General features: G+C 52.0%; 1 protein-coding gene across 2 annotated transcripts; it reads right to left on the reverse strand.

Moving 5' to 3' along the window:
* LOC122374656 (PC4 and SFRS1-interacting protein-like) lies at window positions 1-25,972 on the reverse strand. 2 transcript variants are annotated; one of them, XM_043353530.1, is made up of 15 exons: window positions 25,698-25,972; window positions 20,821-20,912; window positions 20,461-20,531; window positions 20,153-20,282; window positions 19,664-19,789; window positions 16,923-17,123; window positions 16,305-16,485; window positions 15,772-15,956; window positions 15,128-15,321; window positions 14,002-14,116; window positions 13,554-13,679; window positions 13,042-13,168; window positions 3,459-3,710; window positions 2,191-2,372; window positions 1-663 (listed from the first exon to the last, which is right to left on the reverse strand). In XM_043353530.1, exons 2-15 carry the CDS (start codon window positions 20,893-20,895, stop codon window positions 598-600), a joined length of 2,031 nt encoding a protein of 676 aa, XP_043209465.1. In that variant the 5' UTR covers window positions 20,896-20,912; window positions 25,698-25,972; the 3' UTR covers window positions 1-597. The 2 variants fall into 2 exon arrangements, with proteins under 2 accessions (XP_043209465.1, XP_043209466.1); XM_043353531.1 differs by lacking the exon at window positions 16,923-17,123 and having other exon boundaries at window positions 25,698-25,835.
* Between the last annotated feature and the right edge of the window lie 117 nt (window positions 25,973-26,089).

The following is a 26,089-nucleotide window of genomic DNA, read 5'->3' on the forward strand; positions in this document are numbered from 1 at the left end:
TGGGATGATCCGGTCCTTTATTGAGAAATGTACAATGATGTGTGACCTGCTCCCTCCCCCCTTCCCCCGGCTAAACGTGGCAAATCTTATAACCAACACCCGACCGGGAGTCAGGCTCGCGACATGACCAGGAACGATGCGAACACAGCGACGCCAATGGCTTCGTACAATGAACTGGAACGGGGCTACAGCGCTCGCGCGGCACCCTTTCACTCACATACTGCTCACGCTCACAACACCAAGAGGGGTCACCCGACCGCCGACTGGGGACCGCCTGCGTGCACAGAGTCGCCGGCACACTCGCCTGGCGCCGGCCGAGCGAGCTCCAGGCCAGGCCGAGCGAGCTCCAGGCCCGGCCGAGCTAACAGTCCACCTGAGCCAGCGCTGAATTCAGCGCTCACTCAAAACTCATGTCCCGGCTGAGACAACTCAATGCCTGGCCTTTCTACTCGGCCTGAGCAGCACTCAGCGGCAACTCAAAACTCTTGTACCGGCCGAGCTGGCTCATAGCCCGGCCAATCTAGCTCATAGCTCCTCTGTTTGTCTGTGGGGCCGTAGTAACAGGCACCCTCTCACCACACCGTCCGTGGGTGGGGATTACTGCTCAGCAGATTCGGCCGTCTCTTTCTCAGCAGCGCTGGGCTCCTCGGTGTCAACGACCTCCTGGCGACAGGACAGCGACGGTCAGCACATGGGCGGGCGCGGCCTGGGCATAGAACGGCGACGCTCAGAAGTCTGGTTATAGGACGGTGACGGTCAAAACATAGGGCGGTCGCGGTCAGAGGATACTGACGATCGGAGCATAGGGCGGCCGCGGTCAGCACACATAGGACGGTCGCAGTCCGATCATAGGGCGTTGATAGCACATAGGGCGGCGACTGTCCGTGCATAGGGCGGTTGCCAAAGAGTGTGGGGCAGACGGAAGGACACCGTGTGAACAGTAGATGGGGATTGCTGAGCCACAAGCGACATAGGACAAAGCGAACGGGGAATAGGGAAGACGGAGGTCAAAACAGCAGCGCGTGGCACCTCATCACAGCAATCCAAACCACAGCTAGATCGGTCAATGAGCACGTCGCATAAGAAAATTCCTACTAACTACTCTCCCACCACACCTACTAACTACCCTCCCAAACGTGTGTGGCTAGGACTAACAATAGCCCGACAAAAGGACATCAATAATCGAACAGCACACCTGCATCCCGACTATTCTCCCAAAAGGAAAAGGAAAAAAAAACCAACGGACATCAAGGTGAGATGATGTTTTTCGTACTCCAGCGTAGATGGGTAGCCATACGGCTTCCACGGTTGACAGTGATGACATCAGTCATCTTTTGCAAACCGTGGAAGCCGTAGGCTACCCATCTACGCTGGAGTACGAAAAACATCATCTCACGCTCTCAGTCCCAGCGGATATAAATCAACACCTAACAACGGACATCAAGTAAACTAGATTAACTATCGTGATAGCAATCATTGATCAATTTCAAAGTCATCGGAACACATAAACAAGTGTGTAACCAGCTTTCACTGCCCGGTCAGCTGCGAAATTATGGGCGCAGTGGTGCCGTGTGACGAGCGTGCCTTGCCTATTCGCCACGAGTAGGAGCAACGGCAATTGCACCGAGTGAGAAAACATACCCAATGCAAACTCACGGACTGGGAAAATACGCCCAGGGGCACACTGGGCGATAAACTAGGCCAAGAGGCACAAGGACTGGGAAAACACCCCCAGGGTACACGAACTGGGAAAACACGCCTCAGGGGTGCACGGGACGGTCCAGCACAGACGGCCGGCCCAGTATAGTACAGCGGTTTACAGAGGCGATCGGAGCCGGGACCGGCACGGAATCGCCGCTCAGTGCAGGCGGAGTTCAGTTACTGACACGCTAGTGTTCCCGGCGTGCCGGTCATTCCAGCAGGGTCCGGTATTGTGCATCCAAACCACGGTATGGAGGACTGATTCCCGTTATCGGTCTGCATTAGCGGACCTCTCGACTAACAGACAAACACTTACAATTAACATAGATCTGCCAAACACACTGACACACCGCAGGCGGCAGGGACTAGCACAGACACATTGATACACCACAGGGATTGACACAGCTTCAGCAGACACGCTGACAAATTGACACACCAGACAAACTGATACAGTGTCACAGCTCCCGTCCCTCCGCTCCTGAACCTCACCTTGGCGGCCGGCTCCTCAGCGGGCTCCGTCTCGGCCGTCTCCATGTCTCCCTCTGCCGTCTCCGTCTCCGTCCGCGCTGGCGTCTCCTCCGCGGGCGTCTCAGCAGCGGCGGCGTCTCCGCCGGCCGCTGGCTCAGCCTCGCCGGCCGCCTTCTGGGGACTGCCGCCGTCCGTGCTGGCTTCTGGAGAAGGGGTGGGGACGAGCAACGGTTAGAGGTGAGCATAGGTTTCCGGGCACACCCGTCCTACAGTGCTATGCCGCAGTGTAAGGTACCGCAGCTGATACACCTGAACAGTGAACACATTCAGGAGCATCTGTACCAGCCTTGAAATGTTATTATGACATTCGATAGCTTTAACTTTAAAGTGACTATCAGAGGACTAAAACATGCTAAAGAAAATACTACAATAGGGGGAGGGGATAAGATAGACGATCAATAACGGAGCCTATAGGTCAAGTCGCGCATTTTTGCGAGCACAGTATCGAGCATTTATGGAAACATCAGCGTATGAATGGTTCACAAAATCTGCGATGTTCTGATAACAAAAAGATAAAACCTCCAAGTGATGCGCAGCTGGGACATATGACCTCATTGAACGCAGTGCTCAATTCATGGTTTTAATATACATCGCTGCTCGGCTCGAATTACTGGTTATCAGTGGTAGCCATCAACTGATCGACAGCACTTGTCAATGTTTACTCTGTAGTCTACACACCCGTGCCGACGAGCGTGACCCCTCCCCCCCCACCCCACCAGCATCACCACGAACTCATACAAACCCTCACTATAGTAGGCCAATGGTTTGATATATTATCCCCAGCGGCGTTACCGCCATATAAGGAGCCAGGGAATCCACTCCATCGTTAACGTCACAGCAGCCGGACAAACTGCAGTGTCTGTACACCAAACACAGCCGGACAAACTGCAGTGTCTGTACACCAAACACAGCCGGACGCACGCCACCTGGGACCCCTCGCGGCCCCGTAAACAGCCCGGCGCCGGCTGTGGCCTGTCTCACACGCCCAAGCTGTACTGCAACATTTCCGTCTACTGGCGCCCGCTCGGCACCGGAGGCCTCCCAGCGGCGCACGAGACCTACGACCGACTACGCCGCCCCGTAAACACGTCTGAGGTGGACTGATAGCCACGGCGGCAGGGATCGGCGGGGCACTGAGACGCCGTTCAGCGCGGACCCGCTGGTCAGGCCTGGATGACCGCATCGGACGGAGAGTGGTCAAATAAGCCCCCACCGACCCCCTCACTGACCTGCGGCGGGCGCCGGCTCCTCGGCGGCAGCCGGCGGCTCGTCTTTGGTCTCGTCCTCCGTCTTGGCGGCTGCGTCCTTCTCCTTCTGAGCGTCCAGCGGGTCGCCGGCCTTGTCCTTGTCCTTGCGCTGGCCGTCCGCCGGGTCCGGGCCGTTTGTCTGCTTGTCCTTCTCGGCGACCCCGTTGGTCTTTGGCGGCGCCGGCGGCCAGTTCTCGTCCTCCGAGTCACTGCTCTCCTCGCCCGGCCGTTGGACTGTCAGAGGCATGGACAATACAAATTCAGCGGTACAGACACGGGTCAGCATTGGACTGTCAACGGTACAGATGCGGGTCAGAGGTACAGTCCACAGCAGAAGTAATGTGGGGTTTCAGTCATGGGTAAGGTATGTTCTGCTTCGGAGGCTTAGGAACGATTAGCCAGACTACAATGAAACTTTGAATGAAGCTTATATGTATCGTCACCCTTGCAGCTGCAATTTTAGCTATTGACATCTTTTTTTCGATCACTCCGCATTAAACAATCGCCAGTCAAAGCCAACCGTTGAGATTGGTAAAACCCTACATAACTTTAGCGGTGGGCTGTACAGGGCTGGGTTGGGCTGTCACCGGTCCATTCGATATACGGTAGGGTAATGCCTTTTTGCCACTGAATGGAACAAACCAGAGCTCGTGGCGCAATCAGACTACTGTAGACTGTAGCATACCGTTACACTTGTGACGGTGTGTCAATTGCCGAATTATCTGTGGAAAGAGATATTGCGCACATTTTTGGGCAAACGAATTACGTCACCTGCATATTTGTCGTGAGATGCTACCCTACTAAGGAATTCGAGGACTTTATAGAAAATCAGTTCATTGCATCACAATAGCCTGCCGTCAGTTATCATACCGACGATACATGGAAATCCTGCTGTGATAGCTGAACGAAAGAAACATTTGATACACTTGCATGTTTTATCGACCACTAAACACTTAATACTGGGCTGAACTTGAACATGGGAAATTCAGAGACCTTCAAGCACAACCAGGTGCCATTTCGTGCCGGGCCAAATCCACTCCAAAGTTCCGTTTCTGAGAAGCCGTCAGAATGTTGTGTTGCCTGCTCTGGAGTCGGCAGCTCCGGCTAATTCCGGCTCAGCGCGTGCCACGGGCTCCGTCTGGGGCGGCACGGCAGCCGTCCGTCACCCCGGCTGCCGTGCCCGGCGTCAGTCTTTCCTCAAACTGAACAACTCGGGCTCGCAAGCCTTCAGAGAAACCGGGCGGCGCAGACGGCAGAGGGAAATACTGGGGCAGTTTGGGCCGGGCCGCCGGATACTTCGTCTCACGAGTCGGATATTTTGTCCCACGACAGAGACAGAAACGGGGACAAAGTTGTCTGAGGGGCCCGGAGAATGCGGGGGGGGGGGGGGAGACCACTATCGGATAGTGTTCGATCAGTTTCACTTGCAGAACAGATCGCGGAGCGAATGCGAAGTAAACAGACGAAGGGCAGGGTGCCCCTAGAGCACTCCGGTCAGTTTTAGTTACACATCGAGCCGCAGTATGAGCATGGTAAAGGGGCTTCGGCTGTGGACGTGGCCGGGTTAGTTTTACCCACGGAATGGTTCGTTCGTTCGTTCATTGGGGTTTACGGGCGCGTCGACTGCGGTGGTCATTTTGCGCCCATAACGCTGTACTGGTAAAGCGGATATGTCAACAGAGAACTGACGAACTGAAGAAGACTAGAACTACTTGAGATACGTTATACTAGTAAAACGAGTATATCACAGGAAAACTGATGGATTGAATATAAGAAAAGATGCTGCCGGATAAAACCCAGGGTGAGTTATCACCCAGCAGGTGGCGAATGGTGGTGCCTGGGGCAATGCGGCCGAGGCAGCGTGTCCGGTTTGGTTCGAGGTGCGGGCAACTTAAGAGAATGTGAGTGACTGTGAGCGGCACGGCACAATGGCTACATGTTGGTTGATTATCTCCACGGAGGAGATAGCCATGCGTTGCATATGTATGCCCTATCCGTAGTCTGCAGAGGACCACTTCATGGTGTCTTTTGCCTTGAAAGCAGGACTGCCAGGGCTCCAGAGTAGGTTTCACCTTTCGTAGCTTCTCAGATCCATGGAGACGCCACTCTGTCTGCCAGCTAAACGTCGTAAAAGATCGAACGGCTGGGTAAAAATCGCGAGCCGGCAGAGGCAAACGACGGAGGCAGGGGGCCGCGGCCGCGCGTCTTGCGGCCGCGTCGGCAAGCTCGTTGCCTCTTATGCCCACATGGCTCGGTATCCAGCAGAACTGGATGAATTTACCTGCTCGTTCCACCGACGTAAGACGAGATAAAATGTCTTGTACTATCGGGTTGTCTGGATTAAAACTCCGTAAAGATAAGAGGCTGCTAAGGGAGTCTGACAAGATCAGATAGCAGGAGCTGTCAGACACCTCGATAAAACACAAAGCCTTCTCAATCGCAACGAGCTCGGAAGAAAAAACAGAGGCGGAAGTTGGCAAAGAAAATGTGCGTGTGTCATGACCAGTCACAAAAGCGCAGCCGACACCATGTTCTGTTTTCGAGCCGTCTGTAAAAACCGAGGTAAAACCATCATATGAGGCAATGTGTTCCAGCGCCCGTGCTCGTAGTGTGCATGGCGGCTGATCGTCCTTCCTGATGTCTGTCAGTAAAAGATCGATTCGTGGATACGCATTTCTCCAGGGCGGCGAGGGCGCGCTCCATGTGCGCCTCACGCCGCGAAGAGAAATGTTTGCTTTTGAGAAGAGAGCTTGCATACGTCCACCGAAGGAAGTCGATCGACCAGCCACTCTGTCAGACCGACTGATCTCTCGCGAGAAGACATACGGGTATGCCGGGTGCGAGGGAAATTGACGAAGTTTTAAAACATACCGCATGCCCAACATCTGGCGACGGAGAGATAACGGTGGCTCGTGAGCCTCAGCCAGAACGCTGCTTGTTGGCGAAGTACGGAAAGCACCCGTAGCAACGCGAAGTGAGGCATGGTGAATGGTGTCAAGCATTTTCTTACGCGACTCGCTGGCGCTGTCATAAATGAAACTTGCGTAGTCGAGCTTTGAACGTACCAGAGAGCGGTAAAGTAAAAGCAAGGTTCGTCGGTCAGCTCCATACGACGTACGTGATACACATTTTAAAATATTTAGAGTTTTAAAACATCTCTCACGAAGAGTTTTAAAATGCTCGTTGTACGTCAGACGTCTGTCCAAAACAACACCAAGAAACTTTGCAACCGGCTGCGTGGGGATATTTCGCCCGTAAAGGCGGATTCCAAGATCAGGATCGTGGCAGCGGCGGCGGCAAAAGTGAACAGCCACAGTCTTTGAAGTTGAGAACTTAAGGCCATTATCCTTGCTCCACTTTTCTAAACGCGTCACAGCAAGCTGAAGTTGTCGCGACGTGTGCCGCGCACTTGAGGCGGAGAACCATACCGCCAAATCGTCGACAAAAAGGGATCTCCCTATAGCCGTTGGGAGTCTGTCGCCAATGTCATTAATCATGATAGCAAAAAGTGCCACACTCAAGACGCCTCCCTGTGGAATACCATTCTCCTGAAGGTGGGAGCTGGACAAGTGGTTTCCAACCCTGACACGAAAGGTGCGAAAAGATAAAAAGTTGCAAATAAAAAAGCCCATACAGCCACGGATACCATAGCTGAGAAGCTTCCTCAAGATGATCTGCCGTAAAACTGTGTCGTAAGCAGCCTCAATATCAAAAAAGATAGCCCCAAGGTGTTTCTTTTCGGTAAAAGCGGTCCTCACTTCGGTGTCAAGAGCTAAGATATGGTCGACTGAACTGCGGTGTTTCCTGAAACCACACTGCGCGTCCGTAAAAATGTCGTTATGTTCCAGAAACCAACTCAAGCGAGCATTCACCATCTTCTCCATCAACTTGCAAAGAGCAGAGGTCAATGAGATAGGACGGTAGTGAAGTGGGTCAAGTCCCGACTTGCCAGGCTTTAAAATGGGGATCACCGTGGCCTCTTGCCATGCTGCAGGAAACAAACCGCTCTCCCATAGCGAGTTAAATATCGCTAACAGTGTTTCCAGGGCGATAGAAGGAAGGTGCTTTAACATGGAATTGTGAATGGCGTCTGGGCCCTCGGCGACACTTCTAAGCGAGGATATGGCGTGCTTCAGTTCAGTCATTGTAAAAGGCTCGTTATATTCTATATGTTCGTCAGTGGAAAAATCCGCCAAGCCAAGCTGGGGTCGGGCTCGCCCTAGTGCGGGCTGCGAGGGAGCGTCACCCCGGCAGCGCTCTGAGAGTGTCCTAGCTATAGCCTCCGCGACATCAAAAGGATGTATTATATCAGAGTTGTTCACCCTCAGAGTCGGAAGCGGAGAAGAGCTGAGCCGTCCCGAGATGCGCTTTATGCGTGACCACACCTGGCTCGTCGGAGTAAACCGGTTTAAAGAATTAACGTAGGTGCGCCACGATCTGACCTTTGCCTCTTTGATTGTGCGTCGTGCAAAAGCCCGCGCTTTTTTGAAAGCGATGAGGTTCTCCATGGTGCTGTTTCGGTTAAACTGCTTGAAGGCGCGTTTCCGTGCTCGGATTGCGTTCCTACACTCTTCCGTCCACCAAGGGACGGGAGTGCGGTGGGGCTGTCCTGATGTCTTAGGGATGCACGCTTCGGCGGAGCTTAAAAGTAAAGACGTAAAAGCTTCCGCCGATGGAATACAGCCGTCGGCACTGGACAACGAGGTTTCCATCAAAACGGAGAACTCGGCCCAGTCGGCTTTATGCAGGTTCCACCGTTGTGGGCGCTTCCCCAGTGTCGGGGTATCCTGGTACGCAATCCACACCGGAAAGTGGTCACTGCCGAGTGGGTCGTCATGTACCGACCAAGTAAAGAGGTGAGCTAGAAGCGGACTTGCCAAACTCAGGTCAAGCGCCGATGTTTGGCCGGAAGGCAGAGTAAAATGGGTTCGCTGCCCTGTATTTAAAATACAAAGCGACTCATCGCAAATAAAACTTTCTAAGGCACGACCACGTGGGCCGATGTGATCACATCCCCATACCGTGCTATGAGCGTTGAAGTCGCCCACCACAAGGACTGGTGCCGGGAGCTCACAGAAGAGGTGGCGCAGTTCTGCCTCCGGGAAAGCTGTACCAGGAGGGAGGTATAGCGAACAGACTGTGACTTCCCGGCGGTATAGGTGCACTCTCACAGCTACTGCTTGCAGAGGAGAGTTCAGTAGGAGCGGTGTGACTGGCAGACTGTGGTGCACTGCTATGAGGACACCACCATGTGCTATAGTGTCCGAATGCAGGTCCCTGCGGAAGACGGCATAGCCCCTGATGGTGCAAGTCATAGTTGGCGCCAGCTTGGTCTCCTGGAGACAGATTATGAAGGGGTTGCGCCCACGTATGACCGATTGCAAGTCCTGGAAGTTTGGTTTTAAACCTCTACAATTCCACTGCAGGATAAAATGTGCTATAGCTGTAGTTTTGAGCGCTTAGGTAAGCGGAAGGTGTCTAAAACTGTAGACTTTGGCTTGTGCTAAAAGAGGGCGAGGACTTAAAAACGCTCCTCGCCGCCGGGGCCCGGGCTACCACCAAAGACCACCTTTGGACGGCCCTCGCGGAGCCTTCCATCGGCAGACCTAGGACGGCCGGTAGCTCCCGGTTGAAACTTCAGCCGCGAGCGGGGGCTACCGTCGTTTGTCGGCGATAGCTCCCACGGAAGTGTGCGCTTCGGGGGGCGGCCTGGGGCGGGCGGCGGCCCCGCCGGCCTCGGTTCCGAAGGTGGCGTGCACGGAGGAGGCCGAGACCCCGACACCTCGCCCGTGGAGGGCGCCGGAGGGGCACCGGAGGGACGCTGTGAGGGGGGCAGTGGGGGCGGTGGGAACGGAGGAAGTGGAGGGGGTGGTGGGGGAGGTGGGGGAGGTGGGGGAGGTGGGGGAGGTGGGGGCGGAGGTGGAGGAGGCGGAGGTGGAGGAGGGGGTGGAGGAGTAGGGGGAGGTCCCAGCAGAGGCGACGGGGCCGCCCCCGGGGCATCAGAGCCTCTATGGGCCGAAGACATTCGACGCTCCTCAAGAGCCTGGGCAATCCGGCGTTCCCGTCTGGCGTCCTGCTCAAACCGTTCCTCCTGACCGCGGCGCAGCGCAGCCATCACTGCAGTCTCCCTTGGCGGGGGTCGGTGCACTTCAGCAGACGTGCCCGGGGCCCGCTCAGCGGAGCGCAGTGGCGAGACCGGGCCCCGGCGACGACCCCGGGCGAGGGTCCACTCCTCCTCCTGCTTCCTGCTTGGTGACGTCTGTGTGGCGGTGCACGACGACGCTTTAGAGGGCTCCTGTTGAACTGATGAGTTGCTGTGAATGTTGGCATCTGGGACAAAACAAAAGCCGAATGACTTCAGAATCGCTATTAACTGACCGATGCTGTTGTTGGCATCAGTTTCAGTGGGGCAGCGCTGTCTAGAACCGTTGGCCACACTAGCATAAGACCGCTTGGGATGGAGGGCAGCAAAGCGGTCTCGGGCCTGACGAAATGACAGCCTTTCGGTGACCTTCAGTGACATTATTTCTTTTTCTCTCTGGAAGGCCGGGCATCGCCCATCAAACGAGGAATGTGGAGTCTGAGAGTCGTCACAATTGACGCATCTCAACTCAGACGACGAGCACTCGGCACTGCTGTGATCAGTTGCCGCACATCTCCCGCATGCCGGTCTGTTCCGACAGCTGTCCCGAGTGTGACCGAATCGAAGACACTGAAAACAACGCATGGGACTCGGGACATATGGTCGAACTTTCACAGACAGATATCCTATCATCACCTCCCTCGGCAGTTCCAGCGAGTTGAAAGTCAGAATGATACTGTGCGTGGGTGCGAGAGCGCCACTTCTCTTGGTGTAGATGCGGCGGGCGGCGGAGACCCCAAACTGTGACAGGCCTTCGGCGATCTCGTCGTTTTGCATGCCCTCCAGATCGTCGCAAAAAATGACCCCTCGGCTGGAATTTTTCGTGCGATGCGGCGAAACGCTGATCGAAAGGTTTACTTCCTTCCTGCCCTGCTGATCCTTAACTGTGTATGTGAAGTGAGTAGCTTTCAGGGCCCTTTCCGCCTCTCTATCGTCAACAAACTCTACTTCGATGCCTCCGTCTCTGAGTTTTTCACACCTCGCAATCTTACCAAATCTGTCACAGCCCTCTCGTCTCTGAAAGGGAGACAGCGACGCGAGTTTTCGTTCGTCGGATGTGAATATTAGAACTTTTGGTCGTGCTCCACCGACTGCACTAGGTGCAAGGGGTTCAGCCGAGGCTGTGGTCCGTGGGGGTGCCAAGTGAGAATCCATGGAAAGTGTAATTGTTTCGGTCCCGCAGCCTCCCACCCACCTCGGAGCCCAACTGGGGGACGGCCACACTCCCCCGTAGGGTGGTGGTCCGCCAGGAGTACTGCAGGACTATACGGGGGCCGGGACGCCAAAAGCAGCAAGACGAAGCCGCCGGGTACGGGGCCGCGTGAGCCGCGGCCGCCGCAGAGCCATGCGGCACGGGACCGGACCTGATCCCGCGCGCGGACATGGATACGGTGGCGCTAAGCCCCGCGCTGAAGAATCAGGCGGCCCCTGCACCCGGCGGCAACCCCCCGCATACCCGTCGCCCAGCCCCCTTGACCCCGATTAGCCAGTGCCGCACAGGGCGACGCCTGACCGGCCGATTTCCCTCATGCGAGGCCAACATGGGGCATCCCGCAGATCCGGGGATTGGCGCCAAAGGCATGTGTTGGAAGGCTGCCCCGACTAACCCGCAGGGCAGCCCCCTCAACGCCCAGACATCCTCTCCCCGGTCTTTGGGCCGAAGGTACGGCTAGACCGATAAAACCAGGGGAACCAGAGAGCAAAGAAGATGAGCGAATGCAAAAAAAAGGGGGAGCGTTCGAAACCGATGAGGCAAGCAGCCTGCAAGACCGGTACAGCGTAGGAAAACTGAAAACGCAATCAACGCGAGTATCCGCAAAAAGGCAACAGACAGGTACAAAACAACCAAGAGCAATTCACGTGAAAAGAGTGCATTGCAGCAAACTGGCAATGGAATCGTGCACAAGGAAGATGAGCAAGTGTAAAAAAAAAACTGGGGAAGCGTGCGGAACCGGTGAGGCAAGCAGCCTGCAAGACCGGTACAGCGCAAGAACACTGAAAACGCAGCCAATGCCAGTGACCGCAAAAGAAATATGGGCAACAAACGGGTACAAGACGACCAAGGGCAATTCACGTGAGAAGATGGCACGATTAGAGACTGGAATCGCATTATGCAATGGAATCGTGCACAGAGAAGATGAGCAAGTGTTAAAAAAAAACTGGGAAGCGTGCGAAACCGATGAGGTAGGCAACCAAATGAGTGCAAACCAGTCAGGAGAAATTCGCGTGAGAAGACGGCAACGCGGCCGACTGGAAATGGCATTGTGCAAACATCAAATCCAGCAAATGTGGGCAAAGTCAAGATCACACATATGGCAATCAACGCGAGTATCCGCAAAAAAGGCAACAGACAGGTACAAAACAACCAAGAGCAATTCACGTGAAAAGAGTGCAATACAGCAAACTGGCAATGGAATCGTGCACAAGGAAGATAAGCAAGTGTAAAAAAAAAAAACTGGGGAAGCGTGCGGAACCAGTGAGGCAAGCAGCCTGCAAGACCGGTACAGCGCAAGAACACTGAAAACGCAGCCAATGCCAGTGACCGCAAAAGAAATATGGGCAACAAACGGGTACAAGACGACCAAGAGCAATTCACGTGAGAAGATGGCACGATTAGAGACTGGAATCGCATTATGCAATGGAATCGTGCACAGAGAAGATGAGCAAGTGTTAAAAAAAAAACTGGGAAGCGTGCGAAACCGATGAGGATGAGGTAGGCAACCAAATGAGTGCAAACCAGCCAGGAGAAATTCGCGTGAGAAGACGGCAACGCGGCCGACTGGCAATGGCATTGTGCAAACATCAAATCCAGCAAATGTGGGCAAAGTCAAGATCACACATATGTGTATCTAGGGCTGAGGGGGGGGGGGGCGCTATTCCACTTCACCCGAGTGTGCCCGTGCGGTGCGTGAGAATGCAGAAAAGGCAACCAATGAAAATGCTCGCAAGAAAGCTGGGCAACAGACAAGTGCAAAAACTTAGTGCAAACCATGTGAGAAGACGGCAAGGCAGTATAAGCTGGCAGTGAAGGGAAACACCCGGAAGGAGCGGAACCGGGCGCAAAAAAGACACTCATCAGAAACAAAGGGAAAAGAGAAACCAAGAAAGGTCTGACTTGTCGTCTATCAATCCAGGGTCGAGTCCGGTTGTAATCGAGCATGAGTCAAGCTGGGGCCGAGGGGGCGCTACTCCCCTTGCTGGCGGAGGTCAGGGCCGCCGCAGGACGCGGGCCCAAGGAACCCAGGCCACCGCCAGCCCCCTGCGGGGGCATACCCACCCATACCATACCCACGGAATGGGCCACGGAACGGGATATTAAAGGATGGGGGTCTGTGTGCGCGCTGCAGTAAGTTTTACTCGCAGAGTGAGACGCAGACCGGCCGGGAGGGGGACCGTCAGCAAGGTCCCGTCATTGTTACTTACAGAGCGGATCGCGGACCATGCGCACCACCTTGTCCTCCGGCATTTCCTCCGTCACTTTGCGGAACATGGCCAGCTGCTCGTCAAAGTACTCCCGGAACATCTTGCCCTTCGGCACGACAAACATTTTCTGCGGAACAAAGACAAATCACGTCAGACTAAGGTGCGGTCGGTGGTAACAACAAAAATAGTGACACAGTTATTCCAACATGGCACAGCACACACAGCAGCAACACACGGCGAATGTCGCACAAAGGATTGCTAACGGACGGCAGAGGTCACTACGGTCCGAGAACACCAAAGCTCTGGGTCTTACCGGCTACCGATCGCAGCCTCCAGCACCCATATCTCTCCCGCCACCCTGCTCATCTAGCTACCCATACTCCACACCACCCGTCGCACACAGACCCACTCATCACTCCGTTCCGTACAGGTAGTCCGTCAAAAATTCCGTCCCGTAATAGACCCGTCCGTCCAGGACTCCGCCCCGCATAACCCGTCCTGTTACAGCTTACCTTGAAGCGCTGGTAGCACTTGTCGGCGAGTTCCCTGATCTCGGCCGAGCCGGTGTACTTGCGGCACTTGCGAACCGTCTCCACGATCTCCGGGTTCTTCTTCAGCATGAGCGGCGCCATGTTCATCTGACGACGCACACAGGCCAGACAGGGCATATCAGGATAGTGCGGGTCAAATAGGGTGGCTCAAAGCGTGTGTCGGCATAGCCTTCAGAATATAGCAAACACGTTGCACAAAATGTCACCTTATGCGTAACACAAAAATAACCCAGAAAGAACCATCGATAAAAACACCACGTGTATACCTACTTCCCAGGCGGATCTATGACATAGTTTCACCGAGTCAACAGCCGTCTGAGTCCACACTATGGTTTTATCGACCCTCTACAAAAAAAAAAATCAGCTAGCCTACACACACAATCATCTGAGGCAGTATGGCATTACTCACCACGGAGAGCTCCTTGAACACCTCGATGCACTTGTCGTGATTCTGTTCGTCGATGATGAGGTTCAGCTTGATGTGGTAGTCCATCTCGATCATGCGCGCCTCGTCTCTCAGCCACCTGGCGGACGATACGGACAGTTCAGAATACCGCCCTAGCTCCTCGGGTGCTCACTAGGGTTCTCTGGTTATTAATCAGGTGTAAAGCAGCTGCGGCTATGTTTTCTGGTCACAGTTCAATATGCAGTTTTGCTATAGGAACCGTTCCGGCCATTGTTGAATGAGGTCACAACGTTAATTGAAGTAGCTTCTCTAGTCGATAGTTCAAGCTAAATATTCTGGGGTCAAATCACTACCCATAAAGAATCAGTCGGCGCTTTCAACCCGATCGTCAACTGTTTGCCGGGGGTGTCCTTGCCAGAAGCTGCTCCCGGCAGTCTGACTCTGCCCGCCGCCCCGGGCTGCGCTGCCGTTGACGATGAGCTGGCATCATAGAAACGTGCATCCTGTTTACCCGTACTATTATTGGATTTTTGTGCTGTTAAATGTTTTCTTTAAGTTGGCTTTCTCATTGCCGCCAATGCGTGGCGCCATCTGGACCCATGCTGGAGACGAGCGGCGCCACCTGCCGCCACTCCACTGCTCATTACTTGTGGCGCTGCCTGACTGGTGATGTGTGTTGTTTGTTTCTTTCCTAGTGTGTCGTTTATTTGTTTTGAATCGTAAAGATGTGAAATAAATAAAGATATGAAAAAAAAAAATCATCAGCTCTGGAGTTTTGTTCGCGGGCATTTGAGAGAGTGTGCATTCGGGCTGATGGTTTTGTCTGCAGTTATTTCATCTGGATATAACTGGATGAAATAACTGCAGACAGGGCTATCGGCCCGAATGCATATTTTCTCAAATGTTTGCGAGTGGAACTCCAGAGCTGATGATGGCGCAATGCCGAAAGCTTCTCAAAAAAAAAAAAAAGAATCAGGAATCATCAGCCTGCCCTGGAAGTTCAGTTCAGGCTAACCGCAATACCGCCTGGCTACTAAAAACTCAGGCGATGCGCAATACATCCGTCACCAGCAAATTACATCAATATAAGAAGGCAATATATCCTGAACTACCAACCACCGTCACTCACCAGAGTTTGCTTTTGCGCATCTCGGCCTTTTTGTCGTTCTTCAGCTTGTCCTTGAGCTCGTCGGCGACGTCGGCGCGCGCGAGCAGCTTCTCGCGGAGGCGGTCCGGGATGTACTCGCCCTGCTCGAGCTGGTGCCGCAGTCGGGCCAGGTTGATGGCTGTGGCTGTGTCCCACATGATGCGCGCCTTCTCCGACTGGTGGTACAGACAGGGATAGCGAGGTTAGGAGGCGCGGAAAATACTTCCAAAATACACAGGCCAAAGTACCTAAGCCCAGAGCAAATGGTTGGGAGACTGCGATGCCATTTTTCATCATCCATACGGACTACGGTGGACTAAAATGAGATGCCCACTGACGTTGACAGATCGGAAGGGGTGGGTGATTCCACTGATATATTGATATCAACTGAAACTTTTAGCTCTTTTATTGAAACTTGCGCTATATCAGTTCACATTCCTTCACCGTAATCCTAGGACTCTCGTAGCCAAGATCATTGCTGTACTACATTGCCTATTAAAAAGTACAATCCCAGGTTCAACCAGACCTAACTTGAGTCCCGTGCGTCCCACTTCTGTAAAGCCTAACTAACCCCCACTCGGACCCGACCTCACCCTTCCCGGCGCGCTCCTCCGCCCGCCACCTACCTTGAACTCCTTGGGCCGCTCCTTGTCGGAGATGTCGATCTCGAGCATCTCGCCGCACTTGGCCTTGACGTACATCACCTTCCTGCCGTCGTCCGTGTCCTGAACGGAGGCCGAGTCGGCCACGCGCACAATGTCCTCCGTCTCGTGGGCCGGGTACGGCTTGTAGCGCACGTCACGGCGCTCCACTGGTAGCGGACGGGCGGGGCAGAGGTCAGGGTAAAGGTTGGGTCAGATGCGAGAAAAACGTTGCATCCAATAGCAGACGAACACAGCTGGTGGGTTTGGTTACCCGTAATTATAGAAGAGATCCCAACAGAGAGGCGGTTCCACAAAGAGTAGCGAGAGGCGATGCATCTAGTGTAATTCATTTCTTTCTGTCTCCCCTTTCGGCACACCACTCCATCTATCCTATACTGCCTTAGCTTCAGTCAGTTTACCTTATTCCTCCTATCCTAAGCCCGCGCTCCTTCGGCCCCAAATAACAATTCCTCCCACAGAGCCCGTCCCTCTAATTGCTCTCCCCCACTCCTCACCCGGCTCCTCGACCGGCTGAGCGGCCTCCTCGTGCGGCCCGTCACCGGCGCCTCCCTCGGCCACATCCATGGGCAGCACCTCCTCGCCCTCGTCCTCGGCCATCGGGTCGTCCTCGTCCTCGTCCTCGCCCGTGTCCTCGCGCCGCACCACCGGCGTGGTGGCGTCCTCACCAATCGACGGCTGCGGAGCGGCAGAGGCGCGTCAGTGATACAAAACGACGAGCTCTTCAGATAGACAAAGGAACATGTGAGACAGAAGGCCAGACAGGACCGTCTGGATTATCTAGATGGTGTGCGAAAAGGACAGCGAGTTATCCCACTGAGCCAAAGATCCGTGCGGAGATCCGTTGTCGGATATACTCCCTGCAGACGCGGCGCTTCTGCTGGTGCGGCTGGTGGTTAGAAAGGTGTGGTCAGACGGGGACGGGTTAGGAGTCAGGACCGGGGGAGTAGTCAGACAGGGAGGGGTAGGAGTCAGGACCGGGGGAGTGATCAGACGGAGGTGAGCAGAGCTCTACGGACTGGCGGCGGATGCGTCACTGGCAGACTACGGACAGGAGGAGGAAGAGCTGGCGGTTCAGAGCGTATCAACCACCGCGGCCGGCGGACGGATCTCACCTCCACCACCGGAGTCGAGGCCGGCTGGCGGCGGCCGGTCGCCGGCGACTTGGTCTGGCCCTCGTCAGCGTCGGCGAAGCGTTTCGGTTTGATCTTGCGCCCGCTTCGACTGAGGACGGGCTCGGCGGCGGGCGCGGCGGGCGTGGCGCCCGGCCCGTCGCCACTGTCCACCCGGCGCCGCTTACCGGCCGTCGACTCGAGCTGCGGCCGCACATAGACACACACCGCGTCACCGGCAGCTCGCTTAGCAACATATAAAACAGATAAGTAGAACTTCCAGACATGAACATGGATGCGAAATACCATCCATGAAATCTATGTCATCAACATCGTGATAGTGATTTGAATGTCTACATCACTGCGAGTGCTGATCTAGTACACGCGTTTTCATCCTGTTTTTACTTAACCCGCGCCGGGCCGGGGGGGGGGGTGTTTGAACACCCCCCCTGCGGTTTTTCGCAGATATTTTTGGCACACCTGTTTGTGCATCTTTTCCGCACATGTTGTGAAAATTTCAGACCCAGGTCACCTTAGGTCAGGTCACCAGGTCACGCCAAGTGACCTCACCTCAGAAAAAAATAAGAATGCTCGTCATAGCTATACCGATTGATCGATTGCCTTGAAACTTTCAGCGATTGATTAGAGCAACATTATCTATAAAATGTATATCTCGGAATTTTGATATCGGTGACCTAAGGTCAGGTCAATTTTGCGACCTCTCCATTATAAGTCAATGGGAGAAAATTGAAAAGCGTCTGTTTTGCACGAACGTTATTCTAGACACTCTCAAACATCGAGATGTAGGTAAAATGGACTCACTGAACCGGAAAATGGCAACTGTGACCCCTCGTTATGTCCCCGAGGTCATCTCAGGTCACGAACAGAATCTAACAGTTGTTCGCTAATAACTTCTGATAGAGACGTGCTAGAGCGCTGAAAACGCCTTAGATGTGTTCGGCTCGACGTTGCGGATCGACTGATATGCAACATGACCTTTTCCGGTCAGGTCATGACCTTGACCTGAGGTCAAATTTTCAAGTTGACCTTTTAAGGTCAAATTATAGTTCATTCGACGCGTCTCGACGAGAGGAACACGATGGTGGCAAAAGTAATGTCATGACTCTTTTGAGTCAAAAGTTATTGCCGAAAAAACGTTTTTCGTAAAAACGGCTATTTTTGGAGTTTTTGCCCCCTGGAGGCTAAACCGTTGACCTGAGGTCAAATCTGAAGACATTACTCAGAAAGGTCTGTAAAAGGGCTATCGAATGCGCTTTTCCGCGGCGCTGTAGCTCTATCGGTTCCCGAGATAGCCGTTGGCAGTTTCCAAAATGTTGAAATAGTGGACATTTGACCTTTGGTGACCTCTGGTGACCTGACCTTTGACCTGACCCAAAAAATGACTGAAGTGTTTTCGTCCTTATTTTGGACGTTCTTTCGATTGCCGCTTACCGCGTGTCGCTACGTGGCCCAGGAGCCGAGTTAGAAGGGGGGGTGTTCAGACACCCCCCCCCCCCGGCCCGGCGCGGAATCTCAGAGCACCGGCCCGGCGCGGGTTAAGTATCTTACAATGGCAATAATGCTACACCAGTTTCGACAATCACGTCATATTCGATGGATCTCAGTTGATATACGAGGAGTAGTCTAGGTCGGTGATGAAAGAATGACAGAAAAAGAACGAAATGAACGAGGAATGGAACAGGCTGTGGATCTTTTGCTTACCTACATGCAAGTTGCAACCTCTAATATCCGGAGAATATCACGTATACAAGAAATACACAAAACACGAGTAAGCGTGATGCACATAGGTAAACATGGCATAAGAAAACGAGCAAGCGTATCCGACAGCATACCTACAGCATTTACAAAGTGACATAATTTGTGGCCTTCTCATTTTTTCCTTTGTAAGTCACCGAAAGAACAAAAGTCAAAGACATCGGAAGTGCAGGAGCTGTCAATCATTTACCACTTTAATCACATTTACCAAGATACATCAGACATAAATAATCCATATCGGCATGTAGCGGTCAAGGCTTCAGCAAAACAAATACACATTACGAATAGAGTTGCGGTTGATTCGAACACAAGCACCTGTTTGCAATGTACATTGCACATTGCTGTGTTCATTTATGTGATAATTTGCTTTTAAAAATGATCTGTTATAAGATATTGGCCATTGATTAGACATTTGAGGTCACACAAAGACGCATGCTATATTTTCGGCAGTGAAATTATACAATAAGCATATTTTGGTCAGCTCACTACGGTAAACACAATGACTCATGCACATGATTAGACATCATGTCACAACGAAACACGGAATAACTGTACGTGTACTATGCACTGAGCGCGAGGCTATGGGGGACAGCGGACTGTTTGAGACTCCAGTCTACCGTGCATTCTGCCTGGAACAGGTCAATCAGCGATTGCAGAGCCATCTAGCACTACAGCGGCGCACTACAGGGACTACAGCACTAGCAAAAAAGGACGAAGGCAGATCCATCTGGTGGGCATGGATCACAACAGCAGCAACATCGCTACGAATCGGTCCGGTAATCCTGTGAACAATCTCATATTGGTAATCGGTTATACCACAGGTGTGCAGACTTGACATACGCTCAGAGTGGATCTCAACACTCAGACCCTTCAAACCTAGTGATAGTTGAACATCAAAACCTTATTCGCCTGTCAAGAGGGAGCAAGTTCTGGAAAAAATGACATCAGCTCATTGGCGGGGCACCTACCGGCGTCGAGGCGTCCTCCTTGCGTTTCTTGCCGCGGCCGCGACCCTTGGGCGTTCCTCCGGGGAGGGTGGCGGCCGCGGGGCGAGGCGTGGCTGCAGTCGTGGCCGGCGGGGGCACGACCGTCACCTGGGCGGGCACGGGGCACGGTCAGAGTGAGCGGCAGGCGGCTGGGTCGGTACTGGCGAACGGAGCGGGTGAGCGCCGGCTGCCGCAAGTGACGTTCGGGTGGGTACATGATCAGACGACAGCCGCGCCGGGGATTTTAGGGGAGGCCAGAGAGGGGAAGGAAGGGAAACAAGCCAAACGTAGCGCAGAAGCATGGTCTGCATGCTCTGTCGCGGTGTGGCTGCAACTTCATAAGAGCGTATCCTTTACATGGCTATTCAACGAACAAAACAAGAAAACCAAACCCAACGCAATCAGTCCGATATACCAGTACAAACAGAGAAGCAAATAAACGAAAGCCTCGCATAAAAACGATCGACTCACATCCATATCTGGCGAGCTCTCGATCTCCTGCATCGCCTCCAGAAAGCCCTTCCTCTTCACATTCACGTTACCGAACTTCTCTTTGGTCTTCTCATTGTACGCGAACAGATCTTCCACTTTGACGGTAGCGCTGCAAGGATAACATGTCATTAGACGAGCATATGTACATCAGTGAACTTTCGTCATAAATATCATGCAAAAATAAAAGTTAAAAGATTGACATTGGTTGTGAGCAGCATATACGTCTTTCTGTTCCAGATACTATGCCACATACAACAAAAATGACAAAGAAGAAAAATGGCACTCACACTTCGTATGTTCCAAAGAAGAATACTGAATACTTCTTGGGCTTCTTTGAATCATCCAGTGGAGCCGTGACCTGTGGAAAAGCGCAGTCAAACTATCACTCCTCTGCTATTTACTCAACCAGCAACCAGGTACATCACAGCAATGCAGGCAACAGTTGTATGTAAAAGGCGCAGGCTATCACTGCGATACCAATGGTAGTAAAAGTGCATCCTATTGAATATCCTACCTTTATCAAATATTTCCTTCGACAAACTACCAACAAAATCCAAAGAATGAAGGGATAGTATTTGAGTCGTAACTTTATCGGCGAAGAAAAACAATAAAAAATTGCGTCCACAGCCTTGCGAAGAATTTATTACCTTGGCAGGCCACGCGGGGTAGCCCCTGATCTTGGCAAACACCAGCGCATTCGGCTCGAAGACGTCGCCCTTCATATTGGAGCGATGATGACCTGAAACGGGAGCAAATATACAACTGGATAAAGCAAAGCAACGTCACACCAGACAGCGGCATCAACATGGTTTTAGAGGTTTTAGAGCTTAGTTGAGGACTGAGGGGAGACTTCCATTGGATAGCATGGTTCAACAGACCGCACTTTTACACAAATTCAGCTCTCGATTGTGATGGGTCTTTATTCTCCGCCTTTTTCATCGATGCACAAAAACAGGACCACGAAGCTCAAACATTTCGGGTATAGTTTAGTGTTGAAAATCACATTGCGAATAACAAAAAGTAAGAAGCCTTTCTTTCGGACAACGAGCGAGCGAGCGAGCGCCATTGTGAGTAGGTTCTGCACGCGCGGGTGTGCTATGTGCGGGCCGCGGACCCTGTGCATGTCACCCATAAGGCCGATCCCCAACTGGGTAACTTAACTGACTTCGAGGACAGTCGGTGCAGTCGTTTCTGAGCAGAAGAAATGGCACCTAAGGCCTGCACGTTTAATACTATCAGAATCATAAGTAGTGGTTGGGGTGGTGCTGTCACAGTCCGTGACACATGTAAATGCATTACCCAGTGGGTGCCGAACGATAGGCAAAGCTCGGGGTAACTGGTTCGTCATTGCGGAGTGAGAGAAACTATTTCGAGACTCAATAGATGTGGTGCATTCCTTCCTATTAGCATGCCTTCGCTCTACTCTCCGTTTTTTTCGTCTACCACATTTGCTATCACGTCTACCACCAGGCAGCAAAGCATGGCACGTGCGCGCCCGAGGTGCGCCCAGTTTGATTAGAGTGCTCGTCTGGCATGTAGAAGTGCACGCCTGTGTCTGTAATTTGCATGCCTGGCACACAACTTTCCAAGCTTAAGCTTACATGGCCCGCATAAGCACAACGATATTGAGCATCGTAGCGAGACTTACTATGAGGCATTGAAAGTGTCTCAGCGAGCAGCACATCTAAGCTTAAAGTAAGTCAGTGATGCCTTTCGTAGATTAGGTACCTACCTAACCATAACACTTATGTACATAGGGGGCGAGGTTCCAATGCGCCTAACTCAGGCTCGGCTGGTACTTGGTGACCTCAGTTGAATTTTATTTTAAATGCTTATTTGAGTAGTTTTCAGAGCCGACAACGAATTAAGCATTCATTTCAGGCTTTGGGAACTAGCTACTTTTAGAAACTAGGTTAACCCGCGCCCCAGTGTCAGTCTGGATTTTCCACGACCTGGTGTGTGTGTGTGGGGGGGGGGGGGGTGTTTGAACACCCCCCGGGCCCCCCTTCTAACTCGGCTCCTGGGCCACGTAGCGACACGCGGTAAGCGGCAATCGAAAGAACGTCAAAAATAAGGACGAAAACACTTCGGTCATTTTTTGGGTCAGGTCAAAGGTCAGGTCACCAGCGGTCACCAAAGGTAAAATGTTGACTATTTCAACATTTTGGAAACTGCCAACGGCTATCTCGGGAACCGATAGAGCTACAGCGCCGCGGAAATGCGCATTCGATAACCCTTTTACAGACCTTTCTGAGAAATGTTCTCAGATTTGACCTCAGGTCAACGGTTTAGCCTCCAGAGGGTAAAAACTCCAAAAATAGCCGTTTTTACGAAAATCGGTTTTTCGGCGATAACTTTTGACTCAAAAGAGCCATGACATTACTTTTGCCAGCATCGTGTTCCTCTCGTCGAGACGCGTCGAATGAACTATAAGTTGACCTTGAAAGGTCGACTTGAAAATTTGACCTCAGGTCAAGGTCATGACCTAACCGGAAAAGGTCATGTTGCATATCAGTCGATCCGCAACGTCGAGCCGAACACATCTAAGGCGTTTTCAGCGCTCTAGCACGCCTCTATCAAAAGTTATTAGCGAAAAACTGTTAGATTCTGTTCGTGACCTGAGATGACCTCGGGGACATAACGAGGGGTCACAGTTGCCATTTTCCGGTTCAGTGTGTCAATTTTACCTACATCTCGATGTTTGAGAGTGTCTAGAATAGCATTCGTGCAAAACAGACGCTTTTCAATTTTCTCCCATTGACTTATAATGGAGAGGCCGCAAAATTGGCCTGACCTTAGGTCACCGATATCAAAATTCCGAGATAAACATTTTATAGATACTGTTACCCTTATCAATCGCTGAAAGTTTCAAAGTGATCGGTCACTCAGTGTAGCTATGGCAGACATTGAAACTTTTTATGAGGTGAGGTCACTTCAAGTGACCTGGTGACCTGAACTTGAATGACCTTGGTCTGAAATTTTCACAACGTGTGTAGAATTGATGTATGATAAGGTGTACCAAAAACGGCGGCGCTCCGCGCGGCCGTTTTTGAGATATCTGCGAAAAACCGCAGGGGGGTGTGTTCAAACACAAAATTAGGTGCCTTTTTTGTGCAAAAATTAAGCCACTTTTATGTAAAGCACATGTGCTCGTCTCCCGATCAAGGCTATAACAACCAGACAGATCGTTCCGGGACCTTGAAAGCTCTCCCTTGTTTGACCGTCCGAATAAGTTAATTCCACCGAAACCCAATACCATACCTCAATATGCGTAGCGCAATGTAGCGTCGTGCCGTGAAACAAGGCTGGAGCTGGAAGTCCCGGGGCCACAAAAATCGGCGGAACGGTGTGTTCGAGGCTAGTGGGAGCCAGCGACCGCCCCCCACACACACTTGGGCGCGGGTTAATAACATGTGACAGAGGCATCATTGGTGGTAAATACTGGCCACTAACAACTAGAAGGACAAATACTGGTTGACCTAAACTGCCCAGCACCCAACAGCCTGCCTACCCCAAATGCACACATGCATTATCAAACAAAACTAGTGTGAAAACGCAGAATCAGGACTCAAAAATACCCCCGACAAGAGAAGATTCATCTGCTTCAATATAAGAAAGTCTAGCAGGTCCTGATTTTCCTGGCTAACAGATCATTGACCTGACCCAGAGGTCACCGTCAGCCACTCATCTAAGACCTCAAAATTGGTTAGCATTTGCTTCCTCTTGTCGAGCCGTGAGGTCATATCTTGATCAAGGGTCGAGCAGTTGGGAGGGGGTCCGCCCGAACAGAGGTCTACCGTCCAACAGAGGTTCCTCCGCCTGTCTCCCGTATGTGCCAGCCGCAGTAAAAACTCTGGACTATGACTCGCACCTTTCATCCCAATGAATTCTCACAAATGTGCGGTAGTTGCAAAATGTCTGTCCATGCATTTCACATTTATTTCATTATTAAGCTGCCAGTGATAGCCCCCGCCTCCAGGCATGTACAGTCCTCAGCACACTGCGTGGTAGGTATTCTTTTTTCGACAAAGCCAGTAATAACTCAAAGACTATGTTGTCAGTCGGTCGGAACTCACTGAAAATAGAGGCGCCATGCTCTACTCCTTCGATTGGGTATATCACTAAACAAAGTATATGCCTTGTGTGGCAACAAAATGCAAAAGTTTGTTTTGGGGGCAAATATAAACTTTTGGGTTTTGTTGCCAAACTGGATGGAAAATGAATGCGATGGTAATGCCAATCTAAGGTGCGGAGTCTCGCGCATCTTGCTGTTATGATTTCCGAGCGACCGATAGCATAGTATCCGCGTTATTCTCGGTTTTGTCGAGGTAAGAATACCTACCACGCAGTTTGCAGAGGGCTGTACACCCTGATTCATTATTGAATGGCTGCAGACCTGGGTCTAGTGGGCCATGCCTTTCACGCCTGAGATTTGTAATGCACGCCTGACTCCTGAGGAAGGCTAGCAGAATGCTGAGGCCCTGTGCATGCTCAAGATCTTTTTAAAATCTACCAATTTTGCAGTCTGGTTACAACATTGCAATTGCATGCATTGCAACAATGACCAAAGTTTCACTAGTTTCAGGGTATCTGTTTACATAAAAAAGCATTGGCATCCAACCAATACAGGTTATGATTACGAGCGAGCGCTCTTTCAATATAACGGAAAAATATCAGTATGAGCGGCCCGGCCCAGCCCGGCCTGTAACGCTTTTGAGAGGCTTATATCTCAGCAACCGCTGGACCGATTGGCCTGCGGTCTTTTTTTGCTGGGTAGCCCCATCCCTTCTACCCCATAATTGACTACTTTTGATACATCTCAGTGACCATCGTGGCACGTGCCACGTGAATAGTCAGGGGTGTTCAAGCTGTTTTGCAGAGGTAGGTAGTGATTTTGAGAGGCTCATATCTCAGCATCTGCTTGGACGATTGTCTTGCGGTAATTTTTGTAGGGTAGCTGCATCCCTTCTACCAAAGGTCGGATACTCTTGATCTATGTAACTGACCCCCGCTGCACGTGCAAAATGCAAAAAGAAGAGGTGCCAAATTTGTTCCCATTTCAATAACTCGGTAATTACTGGGGTGATTTCGCTGAAACTTGGCATACAGGTGGGCACCCACCAGGCATTCCCATGTTTGCGGTTAGGGCGCTACTACACGTGCGCACGTGCAGGGGGCACTCCCAGATCTCGAGAACGGCTGGGCTGATTGTGCTAAAATTTGGCACACGGTTGGGGACCGGTTAGTAGGGTGCCGTGCAAAAGTCAGTTTGGACCCTGTTTGCACGTGCGCGCGTGCAGAATGCCACTTCCAGATCTCAGGAACGGCTGCGCCGATTGCTTTCAAATTTGGCACACCACTAGCGACCGGCTAGAAGGGTGCTTTGCACGAGCCTGTTGGAAGTACCCTCTCGCCCTTGTGCAGGCCGGGCCCAGGGCTCACTATCTCGCTCGCTCGTTCTTCGCCCAAAAGACGTTTTACTGGTAAGTAAGTATTTCACATGGGCTTCAAGTTTAAATCTTACCTCCCTAATCCTTTATTATGTTGTATCAGACTTCAGCGGAACTTCACGGGAAATGAAATCCGAAAATTCGCGCAACACGCGTTTGTATTGTCTTATAATGTTGCGCGCCGCAGTCACCTTTTGCACATGACTTGAAAGCGCGCAAGAATCGTCTACTAGAAAGAGTCGTCTAAAGTATTTGTGACGTCATTGTTTGCAGACAAATGAGCGATCGGCGGGATGTAAATACTTGCAGTATTTGTTGTAATTTTTTTTTGAAAAGCCAGCAAGATTACAAAAAAATATATGTTTACATCGGTATTACTTACAATTAAAACAAAGAATGCAATCATTTACAGAAAATTGATATTTCGTACTAGTTTTATGACGTCACTCAAATATTTGTCATTAAA

The sequence above is a fragment of the Amphibalanus amphitrite genome, unplaced genomic scaffold, assembly GCF_019059575.1.
Source record: "Amphibalanus amphitrite isolate SeventyFive unplaced genomic scaffold, NRLGWU_Aamphi_draft 001690F_arrow, whole genome shotgun sequence".
Lineage (NCBI taxonomy): Eukaryota > Metazoa > Arthropoda > Thecostraca > Balanomorpha > Balanidae > Amphibalanus > Amphibalanus amphitrite.